The 20,498-nt window shown below is 39.1% G+C and overlaps 1 protein-coding gene across 15 annotated transcripts in view; it reads right to left on the bottom strand.

Moving 5' to 3' along the window:
* The window catches only part of LDB2 (LIM domain binding 2), a 363,575-nt gene that overhangs the window by 51,074 nt on the left and 292,003 nt on the right, over positions 1-20,498 (bottom strand). For all 15 annotated transcript variants that reach the window (XM_064418575.1, XM_064418576.1, XM_064418578.1 and 12 more), the window contains one exon: positions 1,684-1,856. In XM_064418575.1, the coding sequence (XP_064274645.1) occupies positions 1,684-1,856 (173 nt within the window). The remainder of the gene's footprint in view (positions 1-1,683; positions 1,857-20,498) is intronic.

Here is a 20,498-nt window from a genome sequence, read left to right as displayed (position 1 = left end):
GAGAGAGTATTATTTCTTCTACCCTATTCCACCAACTACTGTGTTTTGTTTCAGATTTGCTCTTACTAAAAAGTTGTATTTTAAACAGGCAGGCATTAAATGTTCCTAATTTTTCTCCTAGAATCCAAATCACATTCCCACCTGAACTCTTCTAGCAGAACACAGGTTTATATTGGAATCTGCCAGAGAAATGTGAAGGCTGAGGCAAGCTGTGCACTGCCAGGGACACTGCAGCAGACAGAGACCCAGTGCACACAACAGGACAGTGCCACGGGAGGCAACTGTGGCCCTGTCACACGAGGGGGCACCCAGCCCAATCCACACTGCTAACTTCCTTCCCTAAATAACAACACTGTCATGTGCTGCCACGATAAGTAAAATAATCTGAATTGAGAAAAGCATTATGTATTCACTGGTTAAAAAACCAAAAACCAGTAACCCCCTTTTATTTGCTATTGCATTAAAGCTAACACAAAGGGGAAAGACAGAAATCACTGTAGGGAGCTCAGCAATGAAGCAGCTACTGTGTAACTTGGCACATCTCCTGCACCTGGCCAGGACTCACAGCTCCTCACGAGCAGTGAGGTACAAAGAGGTGCCAGTAGGAATATCTGGTCTCTTCTCTGTCTGTGCCTGTGTAAGCCACAGGGGCTGGATGGGCTCACACGTCCTGGCTCACCAGGGCACCACACACCAGCAGCTTCTTCTCCCTCTGAGCCCCACCCAGGGGAGGTGGCAGAGCAGGACCTGCAAGGAGATGGGACTCACATACAAGCTAAAGCAGCATAAGCCATGTAACCCTGGTCATGATGCTGTCAGTAGCCAGGGACTTAAAATTAAAAACTCCACGGTCCTGCAATTCAAGGGCAACACAGATTAGCTACCTTCTCCTGCTGCCCCTTCTCCCTTTGTTCTTTTCTTTAAGAAAAAATTAAAGATGGTACAAGTTGGAAAATCAATATTTCCTGTTATCATTATTTACTGTTAATGTATTAAAACTTATCCACTTTGAAACAACTTTACTGATTTTTTTTTTTTAATATGAGAAAAATTTTGTTTTAATTTTTATTTTTCACCCTTTTGGTACTGCTTTTTTATATACATATATGGCATCCATTTTAATTACAGGACTGGATGTGCCCCATGCATGAAGATAATTCACTATCAATTACAAATATTGAATATTCACTAACTGTTTTATCTGGAGCGTGTTTCAATTTGCTCCTTCAATTGACTTCACTGCCTTCTGGACTGGCATCCTACTGTATTAAACCAGTATTTTCCTAGAGATTTATAGACCTTGTACTAGGTAAGTATCAAATGTAATGCATAGCATCCCAAATGGTAGGTACCAGCAATGTGAAATCTCATTGTTGCTTTAAAATCAAACCCAGAGAAAAAGAGATGGGCAGGCTGAATTTAATTCCCATAAAACTGATAGTTCTGGCAAACTGGCATTGCTTCTCTTGCAATCTTTCTGGGAGAATTACAGGAGATACCCACAGAATCTTCCAGTCACATAATGAATATAGAAAACAGTAATTAAATGGCTCCAAGGGTTTTCAATATTAGAAATAATCTCAGTCTACCAGAAAAATTCAACAGCCAATATTCTTCACCCTTATACACAGTGGAAAAGAAAACCAAAAACCAACACATGCTTTACTGAGTCTTCCCTGTTACCTTGGTAAACATGGGTTTTCCATGCTGAGTGACCATGGTGCATTGATCACAGTCCACTGTGATGGATGAGTTGTGGTATGATTCTTTTGAGTGCTTGAGAATGTAATACAGGTCTGTTACACCTCCTTCAAAGACAGTGCTAAAATAACGAGGAATGAGGGTTCTTCCAATTGCTGTGAGGAAAATACAAAGCAGAATTCAGCAAATGCTCTAGGTTATAAAAATCTCAAACCATTTGCTAACAGCACATGAATAATTTTAAGTGCAATAAAATCAAACTTTCATTTAATGTATATAATATGTGTTCTCTCCCTTTTGTAGAGACAAAGTTGTGCCTGCTCCCACTGAAATCAATGAAAATGGCTGACTCCTTTCAGTGGGAGTGGGCTCATCATAGTTAATCTTTTTACATTGATGGCAAGTTAGAGTCACTCTTGAAACCATCTGCAAGGTTTTTTTGTCCCGAAGTAATTATTACACAAAAACCCACATGATGTCAATTACTACTGAAAGCTGAATATTACCCATAAGTGTATAAATACAAGTGGTGAGTATTGACAGAAATATACTTCTATACCCAAAAAAAGCAAAGCACTTTTATATAAGGGGCTTGTGTACACATATATGGTTTTTTGTGTGTGGGCACGTGTATATTTATATTTAGCCACCCATGTACACACACAGATGCACATGCACTCTTGATTCAACAGGAGGGCTGCTACTGAGCAATCAGAGTATTGGGGATTGAAGGAGGACCTGAGAATGGAAAACTAGAATGTTATGTATGACTACCCACAGATCTACCTGAGATCTCTCTTTAAACCGATATTTATGTCATGGGCTCAAAAGCCTGAACAGACACCTGAACTCCCTTAGATGCACTACTTAAACCGCAAACTATGGACTGAAGGTACCCAATTCAGAATTATTTAGTCACGCAAAACTCACTGAAGTCACATCTCTCACTTTAGTAGTAGTTTTAGGTAAGTTTTGCAAGGTCTAATTCCAAAAATGTAGTGAGACTGAGCTTCTGAGTGTGCTTCAGATGCACAAACTAGCAGCAGCACTGACATCAAAGTCAATTATCTCATATGCAACTGATGCTTTCCATCTCCTTCTTTACAGATAAATTTGAATGTAACCACAAGCCTGGTATGAGAACATTTCAGTTTATAATAGATGGATACTTCCATACCAAATGACTCATTGCTTTGCAAGCATTAATCAATCCACAGTAATTTTGAGTGGTGGATACATAAAAATTGCTTTCATTTTACAAGGAAAAACCGAGCAATCTAAATGGTCTCTTGGAAGAAGGAGGTAGAAAAGTCACCATCCACAGGCAAGATTAGAGTTTATTAGTTCCTAATTCTAATTTTTCTATTAGGACTATGTGGTGACTCATGCCTCCCTCATTTGCTGTATACTTTTGAGAGTGATTTCTAAAAAAACTATTTTCATAGAAATTTTGCCAGCATATGAACAAAGGCTCCTGAACCTAAAAATGCATTTGCAAATGGGTGTTGCAAATTAAAAAATAGGAAATTTTCACAGTAGTTCTGTGAATACTGTTTTTGTTCTGTGCATTGCAATGTGAAATATTGAATAGGCAGTCATAATGCATATTGTGTAATGAAAATATGCAAATGGAGAAAATTAGGACTTGTAAAAGCTTTTGCTGTAATATCACATATCAATATACTTTAATGTACAATAATATACCACACTCTGGAAGTAGCTGACAATTCAGTGGATACATTGAAAGACTGTTGTACAATTGTAGATCCTAAAAAACCCCACCCAGTAACCATGCATGCAATAAGTTTTGCAGTCTTTTAATTTAATTTAGAAAAATTGAAGTCCAGCATATTAGCATAGGATTTAATTCACGGTTTAACTCAAATTTCTTCATGTTGGTGTGGTATATAGTAAAAAGTGAAATTTACCCATCAAGTTAATTTCTTGCTCCCCTAAGGCTAATTAGTGCAAATTAAATTTCCTGCTAATCATCTTAAGCAGCAAATGGGTGATATGAAAATCCAGCATTCCTACTGATTGTGATAAACCTCTATTCATGTGACTTATGCACTGCATAAATATCTTGAAACTATTTAACTGCAGTTTATAGACTGTTCCCAAAGTAGCATGGTCATGTGGTGTTGCTTTTTGCCTTGTGTTTACAGCTATAACACATTAAATGAAGCTAGAAATACATTAAATAATTTATTATTATTAATAGTAAGCATTTTTAATAAAAGTTATTTCCTGGTAAGTGTTATCTATGCTTGCCAGGGATATGCTACTGTTGAGAACAAAGTGGGAGACCAAAAGGATGAAAAGGAATAGAGGTGCACACAAGGATGTGTTCCATGGAACCTCATTTTCCATGACAGACACACGTGCAGACCCTGTCAGTCTGCAGAACTGAAAATAACTGATACAAATATCCAGTGTATATGTTTATAGGTAAATATTCAGCTCCAGAAGAAACAGTAATGGAAACCTGTGTTAATGAGCAGACCTCTCCTCAGCTTTGCCACAAAACACTGAAGCATGTTCAAGGTTTTGGTTCTTTTCCTGAAGCACTCAATGGCTTAAAATGATCATTTCATTTCTAGGATAAACATGAAACTCTACAGCAGTAACAAAGGTTTTTGTGCAGGAAATAGAATTTCCAAGAACAACAAAGAGCTGTGGAATAACTTTTATGAGGCCTAGAGATCATCCCAAACTTTGTGTACTTTTTAGTGCAAAGGACAATTCCTTGAATTTTTCTCTTCCAAGACATAATTGTGTAGATGTGTATGCAAGCACAGATGTGTGTGCACTCCCTGCTCTGCTGCATGCATACATACAATCCTTTCCTGAGAAAAAGAATGGGAACATTGCAATGGTGCTTTTCTTTCCCTACTTGCAGTAGATGGATGCACTCACATGTGGATGCACACACTCCACCTGTGCCTGCCACTGTACATGTCAACAAGATTTCAGCAGCACCATGTATCTTCTGCTAGAGAGAGCAGAATACTTTCTAAGATGTGAAGGCAGAACTATGGAACAACTGGATACTTGTGGCCACTTCAGGATGTGGTCCAGACATCCTTATGTCAGTGAAATGAACTCACCCCTTGCAGAGCACAGAGCAAGCTGTAGGCCAGCCTGGCCTTGGGTTTGCAATTCCCATGTCAGTCACAGCAATAATGGAAAGTATATTGTATAGCACTTTCAATTGCTGAATGAAGCTTTATGTGCTTTATTGGAATTCCTTCCTTTTTTAGAGCTTGGCTTTTAGTCCACAGAATATACGTGGAAGATTGTGTGTCTGTGCATGGTTTTGTAGGGCTCCTCCCTACCACACCACTCTTCCCTAAAGGAGCATCACACGGAGCCTGCAGAGCTACCATACAGATCTTAGCTAAAGGAGATCTGAGCTGAGCATTTGCAGAAACAGTTTGAGTATGGAGAAGTTCTTGTAATTTCCTTTCTCAATGACAGGGCTTCATTCTTTCTCCAGTCTTTTTCCTCACCCACCCCCATGGTCCAGTTCTGTGTTTTCTCAGGTTATGGTTGGTTGCTTATTTTCCAAGCTCACTGTTCAAATCCCAGTATCTCCTTGTCTTCTCCTGCTCCTCAAATGATGCCTCTTTTTCTTTGGCTCAAGGAAACTCAATAACCTACCCTAAATCTTCATGATTTTTTCACTCTTCTTATTTAAGAAGGCCTAGTTATTTAGTCTCAGTTTTCTCATTTTCCTCCACACTGCCCAAAATGCCAACTTCACACACTTTTTCAGTGCCCTTCCTATCCAGCCAGGCTTCCACAGCTGCTTTTCCCAGCCTCCCTGCCTTACCAGCCTAAGCACTCCTTCTGGATCTTGATTTTGTGGGTTACCCTCACACATTCTCTCTCTGCATGTTTTCCCACTCTGTCTCCTTGTAACAGCAGATTCTTTCTCCAAATTAATCCCATCTTTCCTGGCTTCCTTCAGCTTCTCATCAGTCAGAGACCAGTCAAGAAGACCTCTTTCCTTTGTGTACCCTTACCCAACCAAACATATGCCCATTCCCTGTATTTTTCTCATTGACTCCCAACCCTCCCTTGCTCAATCATCCTCCATCTTCTCCTAGTTACTACTTCTCTCTTCTCTATCATATCAATGGCATCTGGTCCCCATTTTTACCCTTCTTTTTCTCTCCATCCTCTTCCCTTTTCTTTCCTCTACATTCAGGTCAAGTTCCTTCCTCTGTAAGACCACCTGAATCCCAGGCACATCTGCCAGCAGTGTAGAAGGGTTTCCTGCTCTTGTATGCACCACTGGCTGAGCCTGCCCTGTGGGTTTTGTAATGGAAATGACCATGATTCCACATAGCCCTGACCTGCAAAATATCAAGTTACTTTGTGTAGTTGGCATGTGGATGCCCCACTGAGCTCTGTTCCTAGGAAGGGGGACCTTGGAAATTGCAGCTGTCAAAATCTAGTAAAGCCTGAACTGAATACCTGAGAATGGGTACCTTTCTTTCCCCCAAAATATGTAGAAATTTATTAAATTCAGTCAGACTTCCACAAAGACGACAAAGGGATACCCATACCATAAAGGTGAGAAACCCTACTCCAAAGCATACAGATTTTTAAGCATTTTAAAACAAACATGCAATACTTTTGTAACACGGAAAAAATACCTTTATCTATACAAATAATAACAGGCTTTTATGTCTCATTACCCAGAAAAGACCATTTAATAGTGTGAAATGTGACAACCCACATTGTATATACTAGAAGGAAAAATCACCTGCTCCTCAGCATTCAGGCATTAATTCCAGATCAGTGGAATGCTGCTTTAAATTATCATTTTGTCCTGGGCAGCATTCCTCCCTAGCTGAGGGAGTAGTTCTTATGAGAAGTGGGCACTGCCACTTAATCTTTTTTGATTTTGCTTGCAGTTGCCCAATAGCAAAGCAAAGTGACAAAGATCAGCTGGATTTAGCAACAAGAAATAGTTTTTTATATGAAAATGTCTATAAGAAAGGCATATCAGAAATGAATATTTTGCACAAAAAAAAATTCTGTCATCCACTGGCATGATGTAACATTAACTTATGTTTTACTGTGACAGATTGGCTAAACGTGATTTCATGTAACTTTTCCATGAATCAGAGACAAAAAAGCAATTTTAGAATTGAAGTAAGATAGATTTGTGACACCCTCCCCCAAATATGAGTGGTCCAGAAATCAATTAATTCAATCTATGAACATAGGCAAGAAGCTTTATAGGTCAGTAACAGTTATATCATATATAATTCCTCAAGTATCACACATGGGGAATTCTAAAGAATAGAATGAAACCATCTGACATTAAACAGCCCAAGGCCTGCCTCTCAAGGAGGGATGCACTGAGGTCACACTCCTGCTTTTTGGCCTGGCCATGCAACAATGATGATTAGGATGTCCTTCTCTCACCCTGTTTCTTTAGTTTATTTTCCCTTTTAGATATGTTTGCCTGAGCATAAACCACTTAGTTCTGTTAGGAATATGTTTAACTCTAGAAATATTTTTCCATCCCAAACCAAGCCAAAAAGTCCAATGATCTCCAGATGGGATTATCCATAACTTGTGAAGTTCAGGGTTTTTCCAAGCCTTAAATGAGCTATGGGTAGACAGCCATAGTTTAAAAAAATAGTTTACAATATAATTTTGGTACCACCACACAGTGTGGTGGTGATGGTACTGTTGAATGGTTGGGGTTTTACCCCCCAAGGAAGATTTGAGTAAATTAGAAAGTAAACATGTTTTTCTAGTTCACAGGAAACTGGTATTATTTGTGGGATAGGAATAATAGAAGAACATTTCCTCCCTTTGTGTGCCAAAGATAGGCTGTCAAAATCTCAATGCCCCTCTACAGAATGAAGGGTCATGGCCTCTTCGCAGAAGCAGGGCTTGGTAGCAAACCCCTCCCTGCTCAATGAACTGCTCATGTGCTGCATTTACAGTAGAAGCTCTCAGGATCAGACATTTGGATTTAGCATATATGCCACGTAAAATAACTGCCAAGTTGGTGCAGCAAAGAACAATGGAAGTGTTAATCAGTGAAGTAAAAATATTGGTTTTATTGCTTTCAGGCTGTTTTTTTGCAGCTTGAATCCTGTCAAGTCCTCTGTCTTTAATTAAAGCTAGGTTATAAAATAAGTAATAAAACAGAAACAAATAAACCTAAAAAAATATAAAAGATAAAAAGCACTTAAAAGTTCCACAGAATCAGCAACAGAATGAAAAAAACACCCTCTGCCTATAGCTCAAAGGAGCTCTGGAAGCTCTGGTGCAGCCTGCAGCTGATTATCTCATCAACATTCTATAGCTGGGCTTGAGGAACTCTGCTGGTTGGGGCTGTGGGGTTTTTTTTGGCTCCCAACACAAAATGTTGAGCTGTCCCATAAAGCTCTAGGCAGACTATGAGAGTCTCTTGCTTGAGAGATTATCACAGTTGGATCTCAGTAATTAAATGGAGATGTAACTAACTCGCCTCAGCCAGATGCAGGGACTAGGGAAGCCAGGAGACAACAGCCCATTGATTGCAAATGAACCTTTCTGGGCACTGCAAGAGAGAGCACGAGCTTTCTGTTATTGTTAATTGACATCTGTGAGCACAGCTAACTAACATCTGCGTGGGCCAGGGCTTGGCATGTTCATTTACATATGTTTGTGTAACTGAAGTAAACAAACCAGTACACACAGAGCAAAACTTCATGGAGTTACATAGTGGTATCACTGCTGTTGCTCTGCCTATACTTCTATTTGCCCAAAATTGTCCCAGTGAAAGAGCACATCAGCTGTGCTCTCTTCCAGACACAGTCCATCTGGCTGGGATGGGCAGGGAGGGATCCATCTCTGAAGCTGGACAACAGCAAATCTCTGGAAGAGCTGCAAGGCAGGATGCTCATGGGACTGCTCCTCCACCTCTGTAACACCTTGTCTGCTGAGTGCATTCAGACCCAAACAACACAGATCTGTCAATTCCTAGGAAAAGCTACTGTCAGTTTGATAGTGTGGCACGGAAGGCAGTGAAAAGACAGTCTAATAAGTCCAAATTCTGTCTCGGAGACATGTGGGCCATGTTGATTAATCCACCCACATGTATCCAAGGCAGAATCTGGCACACACAGACCTGTCCTTTTTTAATCCCTATCTAGTGTGTAAGATTGGGCTTCTATCATGTAGACTACTTTTAGAATAAAAATTAGAATGTATAATTAATTTCCATGCATAGAAATTTCTAGTTATTTATACTAATTAAATATTAAGAAAAAGTATGATATAAAATCTGTACAATAGTAATAAGGATAATACTATTTTAGAGTATACTAGTGTACTTTTAATAATATTATACTAGTAATATGCTACATTGTATTTGCACATTCCAAAAACATCTGCATAATCTACACAAATAAATTTCAAACACCATGAAATTTGGAAGAGAGTGGAAATACTACTTCCATATTGCAAAAGCACACCTTTTGAGGAGTAAAATTAGCATATTACATATATATTCTCCCCATGTACTTAAAATTATGTTTTTACTTTTAATTATCAACACAGCACTTTCTGGGTATTTTAGAAATCTAATGTTTCTATCCAATTTGCCTTTGTTCTCTATTTTGTGTCAAAATTACAAAGTGGGACATGTAACATGGATTCAGTATTGTTACTGAGTGAATTGCCCATAACCAGAACCCAAAGGTTTTGTTTAGATCCATTTCACTTTCACAGTATCTATCTGCAGTATCTTATTTATTTTATATCAACAACATTGCCTACAGTTAAAGGCTATAACCTAAAATATTAAAGCTTATAAAGTTGCAAATGTATAGATTTTTGCTTTCCAATTCCTTCTAGGCTGTGTAATTCAATCATTGTGTTAGATCTGACTGTGCCCTTTTTCCAGTGTTTTCTAACAACATTTTACCCTGGTGAGGATTTGCGTGTAAAATTTGATTCACTTGACAGTGTATTTCCTTTTCTCAAAAGAGTGTAACCAGCACTTCAATCCTCTAAAACACACTTGAGTCAAGAGCAAGTAACAGAAACTATGACAATGAGACCTCAGCTTTACTCCCTGCACCTTATGACCCTTATTCTCAATAGACACATAATCTGCAACTCAGTCTTAAATCCTCCATTCCTCTGGAGACAATATTTCACTATGATTCATTTTGGTAAAAACATTGAGAAAAGAACTATAAAATCCCCTATATGTCTCAGCACAAAGCCAAATTGCATGAAAGTAATTTTTAATTAAGGTTCAGCCAGCCTATAACAAGATCTCCCCCCTTTTCTTATTACACTGGTAGCTGACCATGAGTCTTTAAAGAACTGCTCAGTACAAAATTTATTCATCAGATCTCGAGTATTTCAGCCTTGGGCTAAGAGAATCTAGACCAGGGAATGTAGAGAACAAGCAGCAGAGTCCAAGACCCCTTTCACAGGATAGCACCTGGACTTGGAGAGCACCTCTGGAAATCATCCCACCCTCCACTTAGAGAAGTAGCTTGTCTAGAGCTGTGTCCAATTGGGTTTTTAGTACCTCCAAAGATGAAGCCTTCACAACTTTTCTGCATAACTTGTGCAAGAGTTTGACCACCTTTGAAAGAAAACAGTTTTTGTTGTGTTTAAATTGAATTTTCTGTGTTGCACTTTGTACTCATTGCCTCTTGCATTACACTACACAATACTGAAAAGTCTGGTTCTATATTCTTTACTCTGTTACCATCATATATTTATATACATTATAGGCTTCTCCAGGCTGCAGAGTCTCAACTCTCCCAGCCACTTCTCACATTGCAAATCCTCCAAGCCCTTAATCACATTCACGTCTCGTTTCTGGACTCCCTCCAGTATATCCATGTCTTGCTTCTAAATGGTGAGTCCAAACTGACTATCCTACACCAGATCTGTCTCTCCAGTGCTGAGGGAAAGATCACCTCCACCACCTCCCTCAAACTCTGCCTCATGCAGCCCAAGAGGCTGTTGATTTCTTTGCTGCAGTGGCACATTGCTGGCTCACAGTCAACTTCAACTCTCGGCTCCTTTCCTGCAGGTCTCAGAACCAGTGTCTCAAGCTGAAACACAAATAGCAGAGCATCAGCCCTGCACCATTCTGTATCAGCTTAAAGCTCTAATTTTTTTCCTCTGTATCCATTGACAACACTAATAACTTAGGGAGCCTGCTACTCGATCCTAAAATGAAAACTCAGAGCCCATACAATTTATTGTTTAAACAAATAAATTAGATTTCTAGTCGTACAGAGTGGGCCAGACCCTTACGCGACATTAAAAAATTCAGAACTTGTCATGGTAGGCAGATTTATCAGGAAGCACACAGTCCAAGCTGTTTTTTTTAGGCTGGAGGTGAGAAATGGGTGGCTTACCCATGTTCTTGTTCCACAGACAAAAAGATATACCTTAGATGAGGAAGCTCCAGTTTGAAATATAAAGCTTCCATGTCTTATAAATCAAAACCACCATTCCCATGATGAAAATTTAGAAAAGAGAGTATTTGTGTTTGCATAAAAATTCTACATCTGAATGCAAATAAAGCCAGAACAAATGGTTTGCCTGCTTGCAATATACAGCCACTCACACTTCTGTCTGTGCTAATCATCCAGTTTGAAGAAAGACTAGTTCAGTTAACTTTGTTCAACAACTGCAAAGAAGAAAGTTTTAAAAGCAAACCAAAGAGGTTATTCACAGCTGCATGACAAACCACTGTCAAAACATAACAAACCACAACCAAACTCAAGCAGAAAATGACAAAATGTAAGACTGTAAAAATGATGGAAATTGTGCAGGACAGGCATTTTAGATGAACAAATGCAATCTGTACCAGCATAAAGGACCAACACAGCAGAGAAAATGATACCCAGAAAAGTTGTCTCAAGAAATAAAGGCAAAACCATAAATTTCAAATGACAGGACACCAAAAGGAAGGGACAAAACCCAGGGAAATCATCCAGTCGTATTAAATCAAGCACACCCCTGACCCCTGACTTCATCTGACCCAGCAGAATGGTAAACATGGCATGAGAAAAAAAAAGAATTATGTAAAAACATAAGCAAAATGATGCTAAGATAAAGTGATATTGGCCATACCCTCACATACTGCCACAATCCTTTTAGGCAGGTACCCAAGCTGGTCTGAACCAGAATCTAGACAGAAACCTCAGAACCAAAGCTTGGGTGCTGCAGAAAAAGGTGTTTGCCTTTCTGTGGTGTGTTCATGCTGGTGGTGGGTTAAGTGACCAACCCACATATTTCACAGCCATTGACTTGATTAATCTTTTATTGGTCTAAATCCAACAGTTCAGTGAAAATTAGGCAATTCACTAGAACCACACCAATTACCACTTGCTAAGAACTTGGTTGTTATACTGGGATCTCCCTTCCCTTTCCCCTTCCTACCCCCAAATTGTATAAATATTCCAATTATTGCTACAAAAGCACATAGAAATCTGTTGTGCTATATTTTCTGGAGTCAAATTTTCCTGGAGACAGACGTCTACAAATATAATTCTATCACTTTCTCATGTCCAGTCTCTCCTCTGAGCCACACTAAGATGGGAAGCTGAGGCAGGAAAAAAAGTCTTACATGTATTCTAGAAATACTGTTAAACATGTGCAGTCTATATAAGGGAAGACTAAACAACTGAGAAAGTACCAATCTGAAAAATGCACTTTCACCCTTAGAAATGTTGGAAGAGAAGCTGTGAGTGACTGAGACAGAGTACCATGTGTACCATGTGTAGTGGAGGACTTTTCCACTTCTAAAGTTCTTGATTTTCATCCAGGCAAAATCAGCAACATCAGGCACCTTCAATTAGCTGCAACTATGACAAATTCTATTTTTGGTTTCAGTCCAGTTTGTATCTGCCAGAATAGCACCTCATGTCATCACCACCATGCCCAATGAAAAGCCTGAGGATACCATTCGTGATGTGAAGTCTGAGGACAAGCACAGGCTGCTGGGACCTCAGAGGGTTTAGCTCCAACAGAATTTACTTTTCTTCTTGGGCGCTTTCTGCAGCTCTCCACAAGCTCCCTTCTACTGAGAGACAGCAATACCAGTACTTATGGCAGCTAGTTTAAATAGTCAAAGCTACTCCTTCACTGTGGCTGGTACAGTGCAAACATAGCTATGGGTGTTTCTGTACAGCATATTGTAGGCAGACACAAATATCGAGCCACTCCAAAGCTGCATGTTTGCATAGCTCAGCATCATGTCTGAGGAAGCCATTCCTGGGAAGAAGGAGCATATATTGGTTCGGGCTCTGAGACATGAAAATGGCCACGCAGCACCTGGTCAGCTTGGTGTGTGTGGGGAAAACAAGCTCATACAGGCATTTGCCCCCCAGGCACAGCTGACCCCCTCAACACTGTAAGAATTCTTTTCCTGGCAAGACTGAAACCCACAGGCTGGCCTTGTGAAGGAAAAAGACATCCTTTCCCCCAACACAGGACTTCGTGCTCAACCACTGTCAGTCAAGCATCACAGCATGGTCCACATTCAGGTGAAAAATATCAGAGGTGAAATGGGTTGATATGTGCATCAAAAGGGAGATAACATAGTGGGGAGTGTGTCTGGAGAACTGGTGGGAGGTGAGGGGTTACAGTAGCATGATAAAAGGTATACATGGCATTCTCAAAATCCTCAAACTGCATTGAGCACATGTGGATTGATAACCAGCATGATTTTTCTGGTAATGTTATGCTGTAGATGTATGAACAATATCTCACCAGTGGATAATATCAGCTGTCAGTTATATACATGTTTTATAACAACCAGAACACTCTTTTTCAAAAAGCTGTTGGAGGTTGGCTTTGATTTTTTTTTTTTTTCAGCAGCAAAGCTTGCTTTCCCACTCTCTTTCTCTTTCAAGCTCATGGAAGCTAACTGTAGAGAAAGTAAAAACGGTATTGAACACAGCGGACAAGATAATTAGAAAAATAGTCTATTATTTAAAAATGTTTTGTTGGTTTTAAAAGTGTGTCTTGTTTATTACCCTTAAAATGAAGGTAAGTGCCCTGTGTTCACTTATACAAATCAGATGTCTGACAAAATAACATGAAATAATAAAGAAGCCATTTCAGAAAAGGGCAAGCAATGTAGCAGGTTTATAAGCTTCAGTCAGAACACACATTATACATAGTTTTTAATAAAGTTTTATGCAAGTAATGCAAAATCCTCTTAACTTGAAAAAGGTAATGTCAATAATAAGTACTACAAAAAGCTGTGCTGAAGTTGAAACAACCACCTTTTAGCTGTATGATACATTTTTTCACATTTCTTAGAGAATCATATTATCTTCTTGGAACAGTTTTTCTACAATGACTCACTGTGATTTCTGGAACTACCATAGGTAAGATACAGTTTCCATGACAGTCTTGAACTGCCACTGTTTGGACAATTTCAGGGACAGTCTGACCAAAAAACACAACAACCCCACACAGGATGAACCCAAATGCTCACCCAGTCCAACATCATTGCTTAACAACTGACAAACTAGAAACATAAGGAAAAAAGGTAAAAAAAAAAAAAAAAAAAAAAAGCATGGCACAATCCTTTCCCTGGTCCATCACACCTACTTCCAAAAATAAATAGGTGGAAAGCCACAGAAGTGATGGTTGCATACAGATAAACACGAAAGTCAGAGCTAGTGACAGCTGTTGACATCCAAGTACAGCGACAGCACAGGGAGCCCCACGGTCCAGGTGCCACCCTAAATCCTCTTAATTTCATTACAGAAAAATATATACAGGCTTTATTATCTTAGCCTGAAAGCATATAAAAAATTCTCTTGGAACATGTTTTCCTGCAGAATTCTGAGAGAAATTCAAGGTGGGAAGCTCTTTTCTAAAGGTTTAGCAACAACTTTTATATATCAGCAGTGCTTGACAGGGTTACAGCACAAGTCTCCCAATAAGAATCCCTGTTGAAACCCAAGGGAATGATCCCAGATAAATAACTTGATGTTCTTATATCCTAATATGTATATGAACATGCAATTCAAAGTGCTTTTTTGAAAAATTAAATGATTTTTTTCAAAATCTACCAAATTTTAAAAACATACAGAAAGCACTTAATGTGGGAAAACTAATTTAATTTGGTATACTTCAAACTGATTAAGTCAAAGAGGACTCAGCATAAAGAAAATAAGACACTCTACCTTGCAGTGTGAACATGAAAATATACTACTGTATTCATATGTATTTGAAATATCTCCCTGACTTTCAAATAATTTGTACATATCTCACAACCAAGAATATGTTTTTTTAACTTCAGCATTGCAAACTCATCTCAGGATCTGGAAACAGATTTGTGTGCCAGTTACTGCAGTGAATAGAGCTGACTTATTTGTTTAAAAATCCTAACATCATGTAAGACTAAGCTGGGTAGAAACCAATTCATACTTTTATTATATGACGAATATAAAAGGTGCTGGAATAAAATGCAGAAAACACCAGTCCAAAATTGTTCTTTTGTGAGCATCCATTACAGAGAAGAGTAATAGAAAAGAACAATCCTACTAAGTTGGTTTTTCACCACAGAAAAACATCTTTGCCTAAAGTAAACCTTTCTTCACTGCATTAATACACTAATATATAAATATGTTCAAATTACTCCCTTCCCCCCCATTAATACTGATCTTATTTCAGACATTATTCACAAACATTGGCCTCTCATGGATCTCCACTCAAACAGCAGAAATTTTGTTTGCATAATGATGAGGAGAATTAAAGAAAATTTAATTTATATGAAGTTAGTCAGCTGAGAGGTGAGGGCAGAGGAGCAGTGCTGTACTCTGATGCAGGCCTGGTGGCTGCACTGTTTCTGCTCCCCACGCTTCTGGATTATGTCAACAAGGCATGCTGAGCACAACCTGAAAACATGGGCTCTACTCTGCAGCTGCTTTCTAATACAAAGTGAAGCTTGCATATCTTTTTCCAGCAAAATTGTGGATTAATTCAAAACTAAAATGTCATTTTGCTACAGAAATAAAAAAAAAAAAAAAAATAGAAATGGAGGGAAAATTGCCCACAGTGAAGCATAAAGCAATTTAGATAAATAGGAGTTGTTCCCAGACCTCAGCACAAGCCTTGGACTGAACATGACATTTAAAATTTTTTTGGATCAGCAGTCTTGTATTTCATACAATACTTTAACCACATCACTCCTATCCTCCTGTTCCTAGAATCAGCACAACTACAATTATAAATTAAAAGGCTGCTCTTACATACCTCACATCTGGTTAGAGTTAGGAAGTGCTAAAAATCATGTGAGGAAGTTTATTCTTTCAGGCTGTTGAGCCTGAAATTCTTGTTGTTTCCTGCTTTTGCAAGAACCTCAGAGGCAAGTGGGCCTTAAATAGGGATGGCAATTTTGCTCGCCACTGAAAGAGACTGAAATTACTTTGATGGGCTGAGCTATGGCTTTGAACTTAGAAATAACCCATTAAATATTTGAATGTATGCAAGATAACATAGAAAACAATTCACAGCAACCAATGTGATATAAAACCTCTCCTCCCCAGGCTTTGTACCCAGGAGGTGCTCACACTGACTGCACAATGTTCCACAGTGCATGTCACACAGATGCAGACAAGATTCAGGGCTGGGTTGCTTTTACCACACCACACAGCTGAGTCTCCCCTGTCACTGCCCTGACACTGGCACAGGGTACAGGGCCCCACATTTCTGAAAGGAGAAAATACCAACCCTCTCTTACAGCACAAGATTTGTGTCCATAACGTGCCCAATTCAGGAGCAGTACACATTTAGCAAAGTAATGCTGAATTTCTCCAGGATAATCATCTATGCCTACACACTCATGTAGTATCCTACCAGGGTGGAACAGGAGCTTCCAACCACACACACATTTTGTCAGCAAAGCAGCATGAGTTTGATTTCCCAGAGCTATTCCCATGAGGTGGTGTGCAGCACAGTCACAAACAGTGGCTCTGAATGACTTTTGTCACCTTTAATGTCTCCTAAAAATCCACCACTTCCAAGGCAGATGGCAGGCTACACCCCCAAAGAGCAACTTCACAGGAAGCCTTTGCTCTGCGTGGGGATGCTGCCTAGGGAAGCTGAACTTTTGCTCCTCCTCTTCTATTTCCACCTGCTTTTTTCCCCTTGAGTTTCATCACTTGTATGTCATCCCATTCACATTTTACTCTCCCATGTTGTAAGCTGTCTGCTCCATTCAATGTCCTTCAAAGGGGTACTCACATGGAAGTCACTCATAGGCTCACCCAAAGCATTTCATTGAGGAATTTGTTTTTTAAGTTATTTGTGCTCTGTATATTCTGAGTAGTGATAAATGCACCTAAACCTTCAAAATCATAAGAAAGGTGATGGGGATGGTTGAATTTCAAAACACAGGTTTTCATGCAACTGTGAGAAGATTTAAGAGCAAACGGTAGTATTAACAAAACAACATTTTTGTTTACTGCATCAGTTACAAGTTACACTTGAGGAATGACACTCTTAACAGTGTCAAGAAGAAGTGGTGTTTGCTTTATAAGGAGTAAATTTTAACCCAAATAGGATCAGAAACCAAGAAAAATTCTTTTTTTTTTTCTTTTTCTTCATAGAAATGTCTATGTTTACACTCCAGTGTCATAGAAAAAACTTTATAGTATCTATGTTGTGGGTGTCTTTTTTGTCTCCCCAGTGATTCCAGAAATTAAGAATATTTTTATATATTCTACAGTTATTTTTTAAAATAAAAAATCCTTTATATAAGTAGCCAACTGATGTTGAATAATAATCTCCTTTCCATATACCATGCTGCCTGTACTGACTGTGGTACATTGGGGTGACACCCCTAGGCAAATGCAGAAGTTCCCCTGCTGCATTTGCAAACTACTCCCAAGACTGTGACTGCCAAGGGATGTTTCATAAAGGGCACTGTGAGATGACAATTATAGGGGATTCTTCCAACTACCTGCCTGTCTATGAATCATTCTCTTAGATTTACCAGGAATTTCTACCTTGTCTTTATTAAATGGAATAAGAACTGTACTGCTGGTGACATTAGATATGCTGAAGGGAAGAGTCACTGGCCACTTGTCTGCTAACCACAGGAAAACACTACTGCAAGATGGATGATCCATACTATTGATACTACAATGGTGTCACTGTGATGGAAAATTGTACAGGTTTTCTTGTTGTCTTTTTCACTATTTTTTCAGAATGCAGCACTGGCAGTAGTAATATGAAACTGCTCTTATTTGAAATGTAGTGGCCTAGAAAATACATAAACTGATGCCAGTGTGTCTGCTACAGAGCAGAAGAATCCCAGGGGACTCCTGTTACAAGATTATTCCAATACAGGTCAACTGTTGCAATATTCAGCAACCTAAATATCATTAAAGTAGTTACTCGCTACTATGTCATTTCCTATCTAACACCTTTCTGAGCAAAAACTTTGATGTCTCCTCCAATAGATGTTTTTCAATATGTTGATCTGTCTTGTTCTTGCAAAACACATGGGTGATCTGCAGAAATGAATCTTGTTTTCAATGCTACAAAGTGGTGAGTTCATGTGGTTCACTCTGCACCATAGTTCTGCTTCCTGACTCCTCTGCATGGGTACAAGAGATAGCTGCTTCATATGTTATCTAACTGGTAAAATTAGGATCTTCTTTTGCCCCAGAAGTTCTAGAAAAGTAGGCTCATTTTAAGAGCAATTTTCTATATGATCTGGCACGAAGTTTACTGCCATAGAAGGCACTGACAGCAGGGAGTAATTCCCTTCCAAAGTTGCAAGATGTGTTTTAAAACCAGGAGATCAACCACTGTGTTTATTCTTTACACTTTTGAAGTGTGTAGTACAGGGCCCTCCCCATCCTCAGCATCACTGGGGACAATCAGTGGTAGCTCAGTCTTTCCTGAGCCTTTGAGCAAACTTTCCTGTAACTCTTACAATTTAGGCTGGCTACATGCAATACCATTTGCTGCTGCAATGACTGTCAATTAACATATGCAAATTACAAATTAAAATATGCAAACCATATGTAGATTACACTTATTTTTAAAAGGCTCACCTAAAGAGGGGGTTGTAGCTGTCACTTTTAACAATAGCAAACACCTAATAGCAAACGCCTACATGTAAAACTGCTAAAAAGACACATCCGTGGTGCAGCACTGGAGCACATCTGAACTTACATCCTCTTTCACGACACAAAATAAGTTTTTATAGGATTTTTTTTTGGCATTTGTTCATGATGTATTGCATACATATGGCTACTAGCAAATGCTTTAAAACAGGATATCTAGAAATATTTCAACAGATAAGCCTGCACAGAACAACCTTTCCACCCAATATGTAAGCGAGCACATAATGCTCTATGAGACAGATAGCAAGTACTAAAACCCCTTGTACCATGAATAAAAAGGAATTACTTGGCTTGGATTATTAAGTCACTGGTTTTCCTTGAAAAATTGAGTCCTGAAATGGAATCACAAACTCATGAGGAGGTCCAAATTCTTTTAATTTATCATAATATTCCCTTGGAAATCTTGAGAGCAAATTTCAAAGCCTCTCTCACATCCTCTATAATGTCCTATGGCATGCACTAAACTGGGGGGCAATTACTTAATCAAGAAGCAATTAATTATTTTCACTCATTTCATAAAGATGGGTACTGAACATGTGGGGAATTGAAACAGAAAGCCTAAAATATTTTCCCTGAAAATACTACTGTTACAGCCTAGTTCCTAAGCTAGGCACAGTTGGACAGAAGCACAATTGTAGGACAATAAAAGTTACTGTAGTACTTAGAGCAACAACGTCCCAGGAGCAGTCACAGCAGCACTGGGCAAACACATATAATTCAGGTAATCCCTCTTTGCATACAGGCATGAGAGACGACATTATCATTCAGATAGGGGTTAAGGATGACTTCTTCACGTGACCAAACCCCAGGGTCACAGGCAAACCCCCCTGAGGCAGAGTGGGAGGAGGGCAGGACGTGACCAGCCTCGGCTGCTTGCTGTCACCCTGCTGGGAGCTACAAGCCCAGGAGACACCACAAGGGCTTGTGAAGGTTCCTGCCCAAACCAGGGCTTGGTGGTGGCTGAAGCTGTCTGAGCAAGGCAGGGCATGACAGAAGCCCCTTTCTGATGTCTGTGACCTCCAGAGGAAGAGCAGTAAAAACCAGCAGCGATGGTCACTTCTAAAATAACTACAGCTGTTTCCACGTGTGACTATGCTCTAACAGTGTGGTTTGCAACCATTATTTAATTGTAATTTCAGCTAACCATTTTGCAGTAATTGATGGCTGAATAAGAAATCCAACAACTGCCTATATGTCTGAACAAATTATACTCTGCTTATAATACCTTCTTAACTCAGCCACCCACTATGGCTGAAATATTTGATTGCTAAATTGATTTTTCATTCATTTAATCTTCAAGGATGATTATTATTCTGAAGCTGGACCACACACAATAAAAATAGGCATTTTATTAGTCATATAGTCACAGGGCACATAGGGAAAAAGACATGAGCCCTCACTGATGTATAATTTGTTGTTCCAATGCCAACTTGCAGAATACCATTACCTCATCACAGTTGGTCTGATAGAAGCAAAAAGAAATTTGGGTCCCATAAGTCCTTTTAAAAATTCTTGACCTTGAAAATATGAAAGGACTTGGAAGAGATTATTAAATAGCTGTAATAATGAAAAATAATCTCAACACTGAAATTTTAAATTAAGGAAAGCTCTTTTTCATTTCAGAAGAGATTTATTATCAGGAAGACAGTG

This window comes from Passer domesticus, chromosome 4, assembly GCF_036417665.1.
Source record: "Passer domesticus isolate bPasDom1 chromosome 4, bPasDom1.hap1, whole genome shotgun sequence".
NCBI lineage: Eukaryota > Metazoa > Chordata > Aves > Passeriformes > Passeridae > Passer > Passer domesticus.
Note: the sequence above shows the minus strand (reverse complement) of the source record. Positions and strands in the feature narration are given on the sequence as shown.